The 13,822-nt window shown below is 44.5% G+C and overlaps 1 protein-coding gene across 5 annotated transcripts in view; it reads right to left on the bottom strand.

The window, feature by feature from the left end:
• Positions 1-13,822, bottom strand: part of ltn1 (listerin E3 ubiquitin protein ligase 1) — a 169,624-nt gene that overhangs the window by 67,945 nt on the left and 87,857 nt on the right. For all 5 annotated transcript variants that reach the window (XM_068040504.1, XM_068040503.1, XM_068040502.1 and 2 more), the window contains one exon: positions 6,873-7,029. In XM_068040504.1, coding sequence (XP_067896605.1) covers positions 6,873-7,029 — 157 coding nt within the window. The remainder of the gene's footprint in view (positions 1-6,872; positions 7,030-13,822) is intronic.

A 13,822-nucleotide genomic window follows, 5' to 3' on the forward strand; every position in this document is an offset into this window, starting at 1 on the left:
AACTGAATGGTGGAACAGGCTTGAGGAGCTGAATGGTCTACTGCTGTTCTCTGTTTCTTTACAAAAAAGTTTTTTCGAGAGAATTTCCCTCCTGTACTGTACAGCTTTAACTTTCAAATATATTTGAGGAATAAAGTATGCCTGGCATGAAGTAATTTATCAGTAAATGGGGATTACTACCAGCCTTTTATGTGGTACTTTGCCAAACGCTTTCTTAAAATCCATATAAGCAATATCCACTGAATTCCCTTCATCAAACTTCATTGTTACTTCATCAAAACATTCAATTCGATCAGTCAAACGTGATCTGCCTTTTACAAATCTGTGCTAACTCTCCTTAATTACCACAAACCTCTCCAAGTGCCTGTTCCTTATTGGTTCTAAAACGTGACCCACCACCAAAGTTAAACTGACTGGCCTGTAATTACTAGGAATGTCCTTACCTCATTTCGTGAATACTTGTGTCACATTTGCCACTCTTCTACCCTCTGGCACTTACCCCACTTCTGCTATCTCCACAACCACTTTCTTGAGCAACGTTGCATGCAAAGCCATCCGGACCAGGCGACTTATAAGCATATAAGTCTACTCTAAGCATAGCCAGCCTTTCCATAACATCCTTCCTATGAATTTTCACCCCAGCCATTACCTCCACCATCTCCGCTTCTACTGATATTTTGTCAGCATCCTCGCCCTCAGTAAACACCGATACAAAATGAGTTGGCATCCCTCCATCTACGAAAGATGATCGACATGCAGCAAACAATCTATTTAGGTGGGGTATCTTCTCTTGGTGCTAATCCTTGAGAGGCAGGTTCTGCCACAAGTGCCACACGTGAAGCTGTCAAGTGACAGTGAGTTGTTGTTTTCGGCGTTGACGCCTGCTGTCAAACTGCGGTAGCCACTGGTCATCGTGGTAACGCAAGCCAGTCCACAGAATGTGTCAATATTTCCTTCTTTCGACAGCTAGTGATTCCCAGGTGCAATTGCCGACATTTAGGGCCTTCATGTCACGCTTGTAAACATTCTTAAAGCTGAGCTTTGGGTGCCCCACTCGTCATCTGGCCCCAGCTACTTCACCATACAGAAGGTCCTTTGGCATGCGACCATCTTCCATCCTGTGGATGTCAGATCCACCGAAGCCACCTCTGTTTGATTAGTGCCAACACACTTGGGAACTCTGCCTTTGAGAGGACTGCTGCATTCATGATTTTGTCCTACTAGGATATACCTATAATGCGCCACAGACAGCAAAGATGGAAATTATTGAGCTTCTTTTCCTGCTAGCTGTAAGTCACCCATGTTTCAAAGCCATACAGCAAGGTGCTGAGAACCCAAGCCTTATAAACTATCAGCTTGGTCCTAAGCGTTAGCTGGCGTTATCCCATGCACATTTCATGAGTTGGCCAAAAGGTGGTAGTTGATTTCCCTATGTGTGTATCGGGCTTTGCATCAAGGGACGGATTGCATGTCATCGTGGACCCAAGATAGCAGAATTTGCTAACCACTTTCAGTGGGGAGCTATTTAGTGTGATCGGGGTGGAGATGCAACACTTTGTCCCATGGCCATGGTTTTCTTGACACTTATAATCAATTATAATAGCTTCCACTGCTATGTTCAGACTGGCCAAGAGAGTGTGGGAAAATGGCGCACTGACACGGAACACAAAAGTCCGAGTGTATCAGGCCTGTGTCCTCAGTACCTTGCTCTACGGCAGCGAGGCCTGGACAACGTATGCCAGCCAAGAGCGACGTCTCAATTCATTCCATCTTCGCTGCCTTCGGAGAATACTTGGCATCAGGTGGCAGGACTATATCTCCAACACAGAAGTCCTTGAAGCGGCCAACATCCCCAGCTTATACACCCTACTGAGTCAGCGGCGCTTGAGATGGCTTGGCCATGTGAGCCGCATGGAAGATGGCAGGATCCCCAAAGACACATTGTACAGCGAGCTCGCCACTGGTATCAGACCCACCGGCCGTCCATGTCTCCGTTATAAAGACGTCTGCAAACGCGACATGAAATCGTGTGACATTGATCACAAGTCGTGGGAGTCAGTTGCCAGCATTCGCCAGAGCTGGCGGGCAGCCATAAAGACAGGGCTAAATTGTGGCGAGTCGAAGAGACTTAGTAGTTGGCAGGAAAAAAGACAGAGGCGCAAGGGGAGAGCCAACTGTGCAACAGCCCCAACAAACAAATTTCTCTGCAGCACCTGTGGAAGAGCCTGTTACTCCAGAATTGGCCTTTATAGCCACTCCAGGCGCTGCTTCACAAACCACTGACCACCTCCAGGCGCGTATCCATTGTCTCTCGAGATAAGGAGGCCCAAAGAAGTATAATCAAGGAGAATAAATTACAGGCATAGGAGAAACAGTCCATGAGTCTTTGTAGCTGAGTTTCTGTGTGAGCGAACAGCACAGCATCAACAGCGTAGAGGAGTTCTCTGATAAGGACACAATGTGTTTTTGTCTTCGCTTTTAGCCTTGATAGATTATAGAACTTTCCATCTTACCTAGTGTTCAAGTAGACTCCTTCCATGTCTGCAGGGAAGGTGAAGGTCAGAAGATGCCAAATAATGTGGGGGTAGGACACACCCCTGTTTCACTCCATTCTTCACTTGGAGACTGTTGAAAGTGGAGCCATCAAACTGTACAATGCAGCGTAGGTTGTGATGGAAGGAGCAGATGAGACTGAGGAGCTTCGGTGGGCATGCCAATTTTTCCCGAAATCTTGTACAGCTCTTTATTCAGCACTGCCACCACACCTCCCTTTTTCTCCTTCCCTATTGTTTCTAAACACTTTGTAGCCTTGAATATTAAGCGCCCAGTCCTCACCATTTTTAAGTCATGTTTCTATTATTGCCACTATATCATATTCTCACACAGCTGTTTGCACTTGTAGCTCACCAACCTTATTCACCATGTTTCGTGCATTCACATACATGCCTTGTAAACCTGTCTTTGTATTCCTCATAATCCTTCTTAGTCTGCTCCTATCAAATATGGTACTACTTCCTTCTCCAGTACTATCCAACACTCTCATTCCTTTATGTACGTAATTCCTCTTTTCTACTTCTATATGCGGGTACCCATCCCCCTGCTAATTTAAGTTAAATCCTCCCCCAACCACACCAGTGAGCCTCCTTGCGAACACATTGGTCCCAATCCTGTTGAACTGCCTCCTGCCCCAGAAGTGGACCCAATGTCCCAAGAATCTGAAACCCTCCCTCCTGCACCAGGCCTCAAGCCATGCATTGATCCTCCCTAGTTTCCTATTTCTACTCTCGCTAGCTTGTGGCACTGGGAGTAATCCAGAGATTACAACCTTCGAGGTTCTACTTTTTAACTTCCTCCCTAGATCCTGAAAATGTGACCATGGGACCTCTATACCTGCTCTCTCTTCGTCATTGGTACTGATGCGTACCACATCTTCTGGCTCATTCCCTTCCCGCTGCAGAATATTCTGCATCCTCTCTGTGATGTCCTTTACCCTGGTACCAGGGAGCCAACACACCATGTGTGACTCATAATGACGGTTACTGAAATGCCTGTCTGTTCCCCTTCCTATGGAACATCCCATAACGACTGCATTTCTACTCTTTGCTTATCCTTCCTGTGCAATCCCTTGCCCATTGGTGTCATGGTCTGGACTGCACTCCTTCAAGGTGTCGTCACTCCCCCAGCAGTCTCCAAAACTGAGTATTGGTGTGAGAGTGGCACGTACCCCCAAGTTTCCTGCACCTCCCGCCTCTTCCTATGCTTCTGGATGGCCATCCATCTACTATCCTGAATTGTTACTGCCCGTGGGGTGACCAGCTCCTGGAACATACCATCCAGGAAACTCTCATCCTCCCTGATGCTCTCCAGAAATCCTGAGCTCCAGCTCAAGCAGCTGAAGGCACTTCTTACACGTGGTTCCCCAAGACATATGAAGTGTCCTGAAGTTCTCACATGGTGCAGGAACAGGTCTTAGCTGCCCATCCATGATCGAAAAAAAAACGCTATCCTCTTTTAGAATTTAACTAGTACCTTGTTTAAATTGTTAATTTTAATTAATGCCTCTAGACCTGCTCTGTGCTAATACTCATCAATTCACTTACCGATATATTTACCCCAATTGAAGTTTTATCAATTAGTTTAACTAGTTAAGCTATAAATTTAGTACAGTGCTTTCTAGTTTCCTGGTCCTAGTTTAAATCACTTATCTGCTTTCTTGTGACGTCGCACTTTGATTTTTTTTCCCTCTTTTTCCAAACGTGCTCTCTTGATGGGCTGAAAAGCTTCTTACTGTGCTGTACTATTCTATGATTGTTCTAAATATGCTATTTAGTGGTAGGTGCCCTAATTTTATATTCTATCTGTGTCCTGTTTAGTGACCCCAACTAATGGTCAACACAACCACTGATGCTTATTAGGAATATATTTAAACAACATAACCCAGCTCACTGTTTCAATTAATCTATTATTAAAGGAGAACATAGGGATGGGGAGAGGAAAGAGGTTTTTTTTATACTGAAAGTGCCTGTTCCCTTACATTCCTGTTTTCACTATCTCCAGACATTGTGTAAACAATGAAACGGATATATGAATTAAGAGCAGGAGTACTGTGCAGTTGATACAACTATGGGATTCAGCCAAGCACTGTCTGAAACACAAAGTTCAGGATCTTTTTCATTGGTACATGCTGATCCGGAGCCAAGATTTGCATTATATACCCCTTACTGGTTGACAGCAAAGCAAAACAAAACAGTTGCTTATTACAGAATCATTGTTCATTTTATACAAAGTTTTTGTTCCCATACAGCATTTAAAAAAAATAATGACATAGAAAAATTACAGTACATCACCAGAAGTACCTCCCAGCCACTCAATCTCTATGACTGAGAAGGGCAAAAGCAGAAACATCAAGTCAGGAGTGTGATGGAATCCTCTCCACTTGCCTGGATAGGTGCAGCTCCAACAACACTCAAGAAGCTCGACACCATCCAGGACAAAGCAGCCCGCTTGATTGGCACCCCATCTACAAACATTCACTCCCCCCACCACCGATGCACAGTGGCAGCAGCGTGTACCATCTACAAGATGCACTGCAGCAACGCACCAAGGTTCCTTAGATAGCACCTTCCAAACCCGCGACCTCTACCAACTAGAAGGACAAGGGCAGCAAATGCACGGGAACACCACCACCTGCAAGTTCCCCTCCAAGTCACACACCATCCTGACTTGGAACTATATCGCCGTTCCTTCACTGTCACTGGGTCAAAATCCTGGAACTCCCTTCCTAACAGCACTGTGTACCTATCCCACATGGACTGCAGCAGTTCAAGAAGGCAGCTAACCACCATCTTCTCAAGGGCAATTAGGGATGGGCAATAAATACTGGCCTGGCCAGCGATGCCCACATCCCATGAATGAATAAAAAAAAAAATCATGGGAACGCCATCACTTTCAAGCTCCCCTGTAAGTCACACTCCATCTGACTTGGGCAAATGATCAGAGTACTTTTATTGTCAATGGGTCAAAATCATGGAATTCCATACCTTGCACCATCACCACAAGTTCAAGGAGAAGGCCCACCATCACCTTCTCAGGGTATCTCAGGATGGGTAGTGTTGAAAAAGTTACACACAGGCAAAGAAAAAGAAAAAAAAATTCTACGAGATGCATATATTCCATTAAGAGAGAAGGGGCTAAAATTTCAATGAACCACAAACATTATCATCCATCTTGATCCAATTACACTTTCCCTTTAAATACCATTTAGCCTTGGGAGAAAGTGAGTGATCATATCTGGTAAGATACAGTAAAATATATTTTATATATACTTACCTATCAGTTCATTTCATATGAAATTATAAATATTGCAAATGCTGCCCCAGTAGAGAGCACTGACTGTGCCCCAAGTTGCAGGTACAGGGTCATTAATATGGTTAGAGTGGGTGCACTGTAGCTGTAAGGGGGTAACAGTAGCACCCATTTCAAATGAAGCCCAAAATGTCAGAGTAGTTTTTTGGTGCTCTGATGTAGCACCACTCCATCCCTGCAGCTTCAGAGGAGCAACTGAGCCATCCTTTCAGTGGAACTGATCCCCTCCAATATCTGCTACCTCTAGCATTCTGAGACCATTACTAGGCCCATAAAGTAACCTACGCCTGCTCTTATCAACCAGGTAGAAAAATCCTGTCTAGCCAGATTATTCCTCCAGTCACATCCATTAACATGGTGGTGGAAGGCATCAAAAGATTCACTCAGCCCCCCCTATTGACCACCTCTCCATGTGGAAAACTTCAATGGAACCAGGCCCCACTCCATTTTCTAACCCCTCCCTCCAGCAAGTCCTAAGGAAAATCTAGGTCATTGTGCCATCTGTCAAAAACACAGTCTTGATCTCTGCTTGATTGGACCCTACCATAGTTATTATGCTGAGCCCAACAATTTCACTGCTTCGTCCCTACAATCTCATTTCTTTTTCGCACTAGGATTAGCTCCTCCTTAACATTCAAAACAATCCAACAAAATACTAAAATACTGGAACAGAATGCTTGCAAATTAAAACTTTTGAAACTGAAATTTTGAAATAATCTACAATATTCAACTTTGAGGTTAATAAAATCTACAAATGACAAGAAGTGCCTGTGAGCCTGGACAGAAAATAACAGCATTTCCTGTAAAGGTCCAGTGCATTCATGTAGTAGTTAAATATGCATTTGACCTTGGCCGGTAATGGGGTTTCTCTAGAAGTGAATAAATTCCCCCTTCCAAGTTTACATGCATAAAGTTGTGACTTAATTATTGGATTTCATTGTACAATGCAATAAGAGTTCACTGAGTTACTATAAATATATGCTCAGTCACAAAATCAGTTCGATTACCTGCTAAAGAGAGTTTCACACAGTGAGCTGCAGGCTTTCCTCAGTCTCTCATGTGTAATATCAAATTGAAGCAGCAGTTCATGGTACTTAGAAATCGTAGGACAAACATCTTTCATTTCTTCACACCACTGCAAAGAATACAGCATCTCTGCAGCAACTATCAAAAACAAAAACAAAATTTAATTGTTTCCATAATGTCTCTGAATACAAAACACTCAGACATGCCTGGAGTCTTTATTGCAATGCAACATTGCACCACATTGTAATAATGATCCCATATTTTTAAAACAGTAAACCAAGTCAGATTAGCTTCGCCAATCTAAAAGTGCAAGCTAAACAATCTATCTGATCTGTGATCTCTATCATGAAATCCATACAAAAACTTCAAAATGAGATTTATGCCATATACTTATCAAGAGTACATCTACTAACCCTCCAAGTATACTTTTACACCATATCATTTTTAATACAGTGAATGAAAATTAACATGAACATATTCTTCCCCACCTCACCTGACAGGGATGTATTCAGTCACTGATATCAAGGATGATGATAGGAGGGACTGATGACTATACCATTGAATGAGAAGACTGAGTGACAAAGGTCGCATGAAGAGTATTGTATCAGTACTTTGAAAATAAAAGCAAATCATTTAGGTGGTGTGTGACAGATGTTGGACACATTTGTGCTGGGAATGTTGTTGGTCGGTGGCTTGCAAAATCCCCAAAAAAGCATTATTAATCCTTAAAATCTATTGTGATGATCATTGGGAAATCAGCAAAACAGGCTCAACACCTGAGGCATGGTACATGTGAGATAACATTAGGATTCTGCTTTAACAAACCAGGAACTTATTTATTTTTGAAGCCTCAACTACAAAAACACCGGTATAGAATTCAATGTGTGCTTTTTTAAAATTCATTCATGGGATGTGGGCGACGCTGGGCAGGCCAGCATTTATTGCCCATCCCTAATTGCCCTCGAGAAGGTGGTAGTGAGCTGCCTTCTTGAACCGCTGCAGTCCATTTGGGGTAGGTACACCCACAGTGCTGTTAGGAAGGGAGTTCCAGGATTTTGACCCAGCAACAGTGAAGGAACGGCGATATAGTTCCAAGTCAGGATAGTGTGTGACTTGGAGGGGAACTTGCAGGTGGTGGTGTTCCCATGTATTTGCTGCCCTTGTCCTTCTAGTTGGTAGAGGTCGCGGGTTTGGAAGGTGCTGTCTAAAGAGCCTTGGTGCATTGCTGCAGTGCATCTTGTAGATGGTACACACTGCTGCAACTGTGCGTCGGTGGTGGAGGGAGTGAATGTTTGTAGATGGGGTGCCAATCAAGCGGGCTGCTTTGTCCTGGATGGTGTCGAGCTTCTTGAGTGTTGTTGGAGCTGCACCCATCCAGGCAAGTGGAGAGTATTCCATCACACTCCTGACTTGTGCCTTGTAGATGGTGGACAGGCTTTGGGGAGTCAGGAGGTGAGTTACTCGCCTCAGGATTCCTAGCCTCTGACCTGCTCTTGTAGCCACGGTATTTATATGGCTACTCCAGTTCAGTTTCTGGTCAATGGCAACCCCTAGGATGTTGATAGTGGGGGATTCAGCGATGGTAATGCCATTGAATGTCAAGGGGAGATGGTTAGATTCTCTCTTGTTGGAGATGGTCATTGCCTGGCACTTGTGTGGCGTGAATGTTACTTGCCACTTATCAGCCCAAGCCTGGATATTGTCCAGGTCTTGCTGCATTTCTACATGGACTGCTTCAGTGTTTGAGGAGTCACGAACGGTGCTGAACATTGTGCAATCATCCGCGAACATCCCCACTTCTGACCTTTTGATTGAAGGTAGGTCATTGAAGAAGCAGCTGAAGATGGTTGGGCCTAGGACACTACCCTGAGAAACTCCTGCAGTCATGTCCTAGAGTTCAGGTGATTGACCTCCAACAACCACAACCATTTCCTTTGCACTAGGTATGACTCCATCCAGCGGAGGGTTTCCCCCTGATTCCCATTGACCTCAGTTTTGCTAGGGCTCCTTGATGCCATACTCAGTCAACTGCTGCCTTGATGTCAAGGGCAGTCACTCTCACCTCACCTCTCGAGTTCAGCCCTTTTGTCCATGTTTGAACCAAGGCTGTAATGAGGTCAGGAGTTGAGTGGCCCTGGCGGAACCCAAACTGAGCGTCACTGAGCAGGTTATTGCTCATAGGATTAAAATGGATACAATATTATTTACATGATTCTCTTACTCATAGAAGCAGCATTGATCTTATGGAAGCAAACAGAAGAAAAATCATAAAAATGAAACATGACATGGAGAACACTATAATCGAAGAGGAAATGACAACGGAATGACACAATGCAGTATTAAAGGGTCATGTCTGAGAAGGTTACCATGGAATCCATTAACTTCAAATCATTGCTCCTTATATGTTGAAGCAAAGAAATTAACAAACATAAACGAAAACAAGCAGATGGCTGACTGTAAAACAATGTACAATCACTATGCAAAAGACCATTCTTTTTAAATCAAATAATCTTAAAACACTGGAAAAGGTTTACTAAAAAGACAATTAACTGAAATATCTGCTTTTGTAAAAGGCAACTAAGATCTTGGTGGCTGATAAGCCTTTTTTCTGCTAACCAACTTATCCTTAGCTAGAGATGCTAAGAGATGATGATTCACTTCTTCCAACATGGCAAGTAGTTTTTCTGTTCTGTGAAGTGGTTATGTTACTATGTCAACTATTGCGAAAAAAGATACCATATTCTGTAAAACAGTTATATGATTAACATTAGCCGTCACTGTGAGAACTAAAACTAGTTGGAAGCAATACAAAAAAAAGAGACCAAAAGTTCACTGGATTTTCAATAATCCAAAAAAATGTTGGCATTCCTCAATAGAGGTTTATTCAGCAAATAGCTGAAGTCATAAAGAGCAGGAGGTTGCAGGTTGGATTTCAGTCTGTGCTAAATTAATGGATCTAGACTGTATTAGGAGTGCTGCAATTAGTCTCAATATTTCTGGGCTACGTAGGTGCAAACATTTTCTAAAGTCCTTGTTCCTGGGAGTGCAACCCTATGAATGTTAGGTGAAGCCAAGCTGTGCTCAGCTGCAATAATGGAATACCCTACAGGCACTTAAAGCCATGTTTCACACATGAATAATAATTATGAGATCAATTTACCAGAGGGTGATCATGTTTGAGGAAACCCAGCAAGGAATTAAGATGATATAAATTTGATCTCAGTCTCCAGCTGTGAGAAACCAGTAGAGTGCATAAGGCCAAGCGAGTTTGGTTGTTAAAAGGAGCAGCTTGGACACAAGTATATAAATGTTCATTTATTTTGTAGTACTTTGATTTAATTTATTTGTCTTCATTTTAACTTTTCAATACTAGGAGCTGTTTAAAAATTGTTTATTTGGGGTCTTATTTGTAGGGGCTTGTTTGAGTGGGAAATAGGTTAATGAATTAGTTAAATAGGCTGCGTCACTGACTGACACTGACCTCATCTTCTCTGGAGAGCTTCCCTCCATGGTGTCCAATCTCATGATCCTTTAACCCTGAACAGCTTGCTTCCACCTCCTTTCCAAGATTCACAAACAGGACTGCCCTGGTAGACTCACTGGGCTGGATTTTATGAGCCCGCCGCCAATCTCGGCGGCAAGTTCAAAAATGGTGGCACGCCTGTGTGGGCCGCATTCCAAAGAGCCGCCATGATCTTAAGCGCGGTGGCTCATTTAAATAGCCAGGGCGGCCCCCGCCCTCCCCCCCCCCCAACAATCATGTCGAGGGGGTGGGCTGTCCGTCGCCGGCACTTGCGTCAGCTGTCTGTGCGCAGGCGCTGGCGGCATTTTCAAAGGGCAGCCAGCTCTGCCGGCATTTTTAAGATCCCCCCCAAAAGTAAATAAATAAATTTCTTACGTCCCTTTCCCAGTCCTCCAATAACAATTACAATAAGTGTTTGACCTTCCGCTCCCCCCCCCCCAACCCAAACTGCACAACGTTTAAGGTTCAACCCTTCCCAGCAACCCCTACACCCATTACGTGTATTTGATCCCGTTCCCGCCCCACACTGATAAACGTTTTCCTCCCTCCTCCCTACCAGTGTCACGCCTCGGTTCCCTGGACAGGGATCTGAAGGCATGGGAGCGCCAGCCGCTGCGCTGAAGATTGCGGCAGGCCCTCAAGATCTCAGGTAAGAGTTTTAAAATGTATTAATTTTATTGATTTGAATACGTCAATTGTGGCCCCATTGCCCATTGGCGGGGGGCGGGGAGCCGCCACGGAGCCTCAGGTTGGGCTCTCCTGGCGTCGAGGTCCGTGGCATGCCTCATCCAGAGCCATCTTCAGGCCCCCCTCACCACCACGGATCATGATGTCGAGGGCTTCTCAAAATCCAGACCAATGTTTCAGCATGTTCCTGCCCCACTGAACTGATTTCTTCCTCTTTGGATTCTATTTTTTTCTCCCCTTGTTCAGTCTCTTCTCTCCTACATCTGTGACTCTTCCGATGCCCTCCATCAATTTAACAGTTTCTAGTTTCCTTTTCAACATGGATATCCAATCTCTCTACATGTCCATCCCCCACCAGGATGGTCTGAGGGCTCTCCACTTCTTCCTTGAAGAGGTGCAGCCAGTCCCCATCCACCATGACCCTCCTCTTTCAGGCTGAACATGTTCTCACATTGAACAACTTTTCCTTTACCTCCATTCACTGCCTCCAAATAAAAAAATGTTGCTTTGGGAACCTGTATGGATCCTAGCTATGCCTGCCTTTTTGCATGGCATCCTGCTGGAAGTGGTGGATATGGCAGAGGATGATCTGTTGAATATGGAGGTTGGTGGGGTGGAAGGTGAGGACAAGGGGAACCCTATCATGGTTCTGCAAGGGAGGGGAAGGGGCGAGAGCAGAAATGTGTGAAATGGTATACTGATGGTATCCAGTATATTGATGTTCACCTCTTTTCCTAGTACATCGATAATTGTATTGGTGCCATTTCCTGCTCTTGCTTGAACTGAAAAATCTAATCAACTTTTCTTCCAATTTCCACCCTTCGCTCACCTTCACATGGTCCATCTGCAACTCTTCCTTTCCCTTCCTCAACTTTGTCTCTATTTCTGAGGATAGGCTATCAAATAATATTCACTACAAGCCCAGAGTCCCACAGCTACTACGACTACATTCCTCACACCCCACTTCCTGCAAGTACTCGATTCCATTCTTTCAGTTTCTCTGTCTCCATTACATCTGTTCTGATGATGTAACCTTCCATGCCAGCACTTTTGTTATTTCTCCTTTTCCTCAACCGAGGATTCTCCCGCACAATGGTTAACAGGGCCCTCAACCATATCCATTCCATTTCACACATTTCTGCTCTCACCCCTTCCCCTCCCTCTCTCCCAGAACCATGATAGGGTTCCCCTTGTCCTCACCTTCCGCCCCACCAGCCTCCGTATTCAACAGATCATCCTCCGCCATATCCACCACTTCCAGCAGGATGCCATGGCCAAACCCACCTTCCTCTCCCCTTTCAGCATTCCGAAGGGATCATTCCCTGCGTCATACGCTGGTCCACTCCTCAGTCACCCCCACCACCCTCCCTTTCCCACAGCACCTTTCCATACAAGTAGGAAATGCAACATCTACCCTTTTACCTCCTCCTTTTCACCATCCAAGGCCACAAATACGCCTTCCAGGTGAAACAGCGATTCATGTGCACTTCTTTCAATTTAGTATACTCTATTCGCTGCTCATAATGTGGTCTCTATACTGGGGAGGACAAACGCAGACCGCTTTGCAAAACACCTCCACTCAGTCCACAAGCCTGACCCCAAGCTTCCAGTCACCTGTCATTTTAATTCTGCACCTTGCTCCCACTCTGACCTCTATCCTCGGTCTCCTGCAGTGTTTGAATAAAGTGCAATGTTATTAGATTTTTTTTTTAGATTAGATTAGAGATACAGCACTGAAACAGGCCCTTCGGCCCACCGAGTCTGTGCCGACCATCAACCACCCATTTTTATACTAATCCTACACTAATCCCATATTCCTACCAAACATCCCCACCTGTCCCTATATTTACCTACCACCTACCTATACTAGTGACAATTTATAATGGCCAATTTACCTACCAACCTGCAAGTCTTTTGGCTTGTGGGAGGAAACCGGAGCACCCGGAGAAAACCCACGCAGACACAGGGAGAACTTGCAAACTCCACACAGGCAGCACCCAGAATCGAACCCGGGTCCCTGGAGCTGTGAGGCTGCGGTGCTAACAGCACCTAATCTTACAATTAGGCACTTTACAGCCTTCTAGACTCGATATTGAGTTCAACAATTTCAGATTGCAACCGCTGCCCATTTTGTTTCCTTTTTTTGCTAATTTTGGATTTACTCTTTTGTTTTTCTCTTTTTCCCGCTTTCAGATAGATATTCATGATTCTGCCATTCACAGCTCCGCTGGACACATCTTTTGTTTATTTACTTGTCCCATTAGCACTTCCTTTGGCCTTGCCCCATCATCCCTTTTGTATTGTAATCTCTCTTGCCTTCCACCCTAGCACAGCTCTTCGCTTTTGTTCTTTTTCCGACCCTCATCCCCCTTTAACTTGCTTAAAACCTGTTACATCTCTAACTTTTCCCAGTTCTGCTCAAAGGTCATTGAACCTTCTCCACAAATGCTGTCAAACTTGCTGAATATTTCCAGTAATTTCTGTTTTTATTTCAGATTTCTGCATCCACAGTACTTTCATAAAATCACAGAATAGAATAGTTCCAGCACAGAACGAGGCCATTCAGCCCGTCGTGTATGTGCCGGGTCACTGCAAGAGCAACTCAGCTAGTCCCATTCCCCTGCCTTTATCCCACAGCTCTGCAAATCTTTTCTCTTCAGATAATTATCCAATTCTCTTTTGAAGGCCTCGATTGAATCTACCTCCACCACACTCTCAAGC

This window comes from Heterodontus francisci, chromosome 10 (assembly GCF_036365525.1).
Source record: "Heterodontus francisci isolate sHetFra1 chromosome 10, sHetFra1.hap1, whole genome shotgun sequence".
Taxonomy (NCBI): domain Eukaryota; kingdom Metazoa; phylum Chordata; class Chondrichthyes; order Heterodontiformes; family Heterodontidae; genus Heterodontus; species Heterodontus francisci.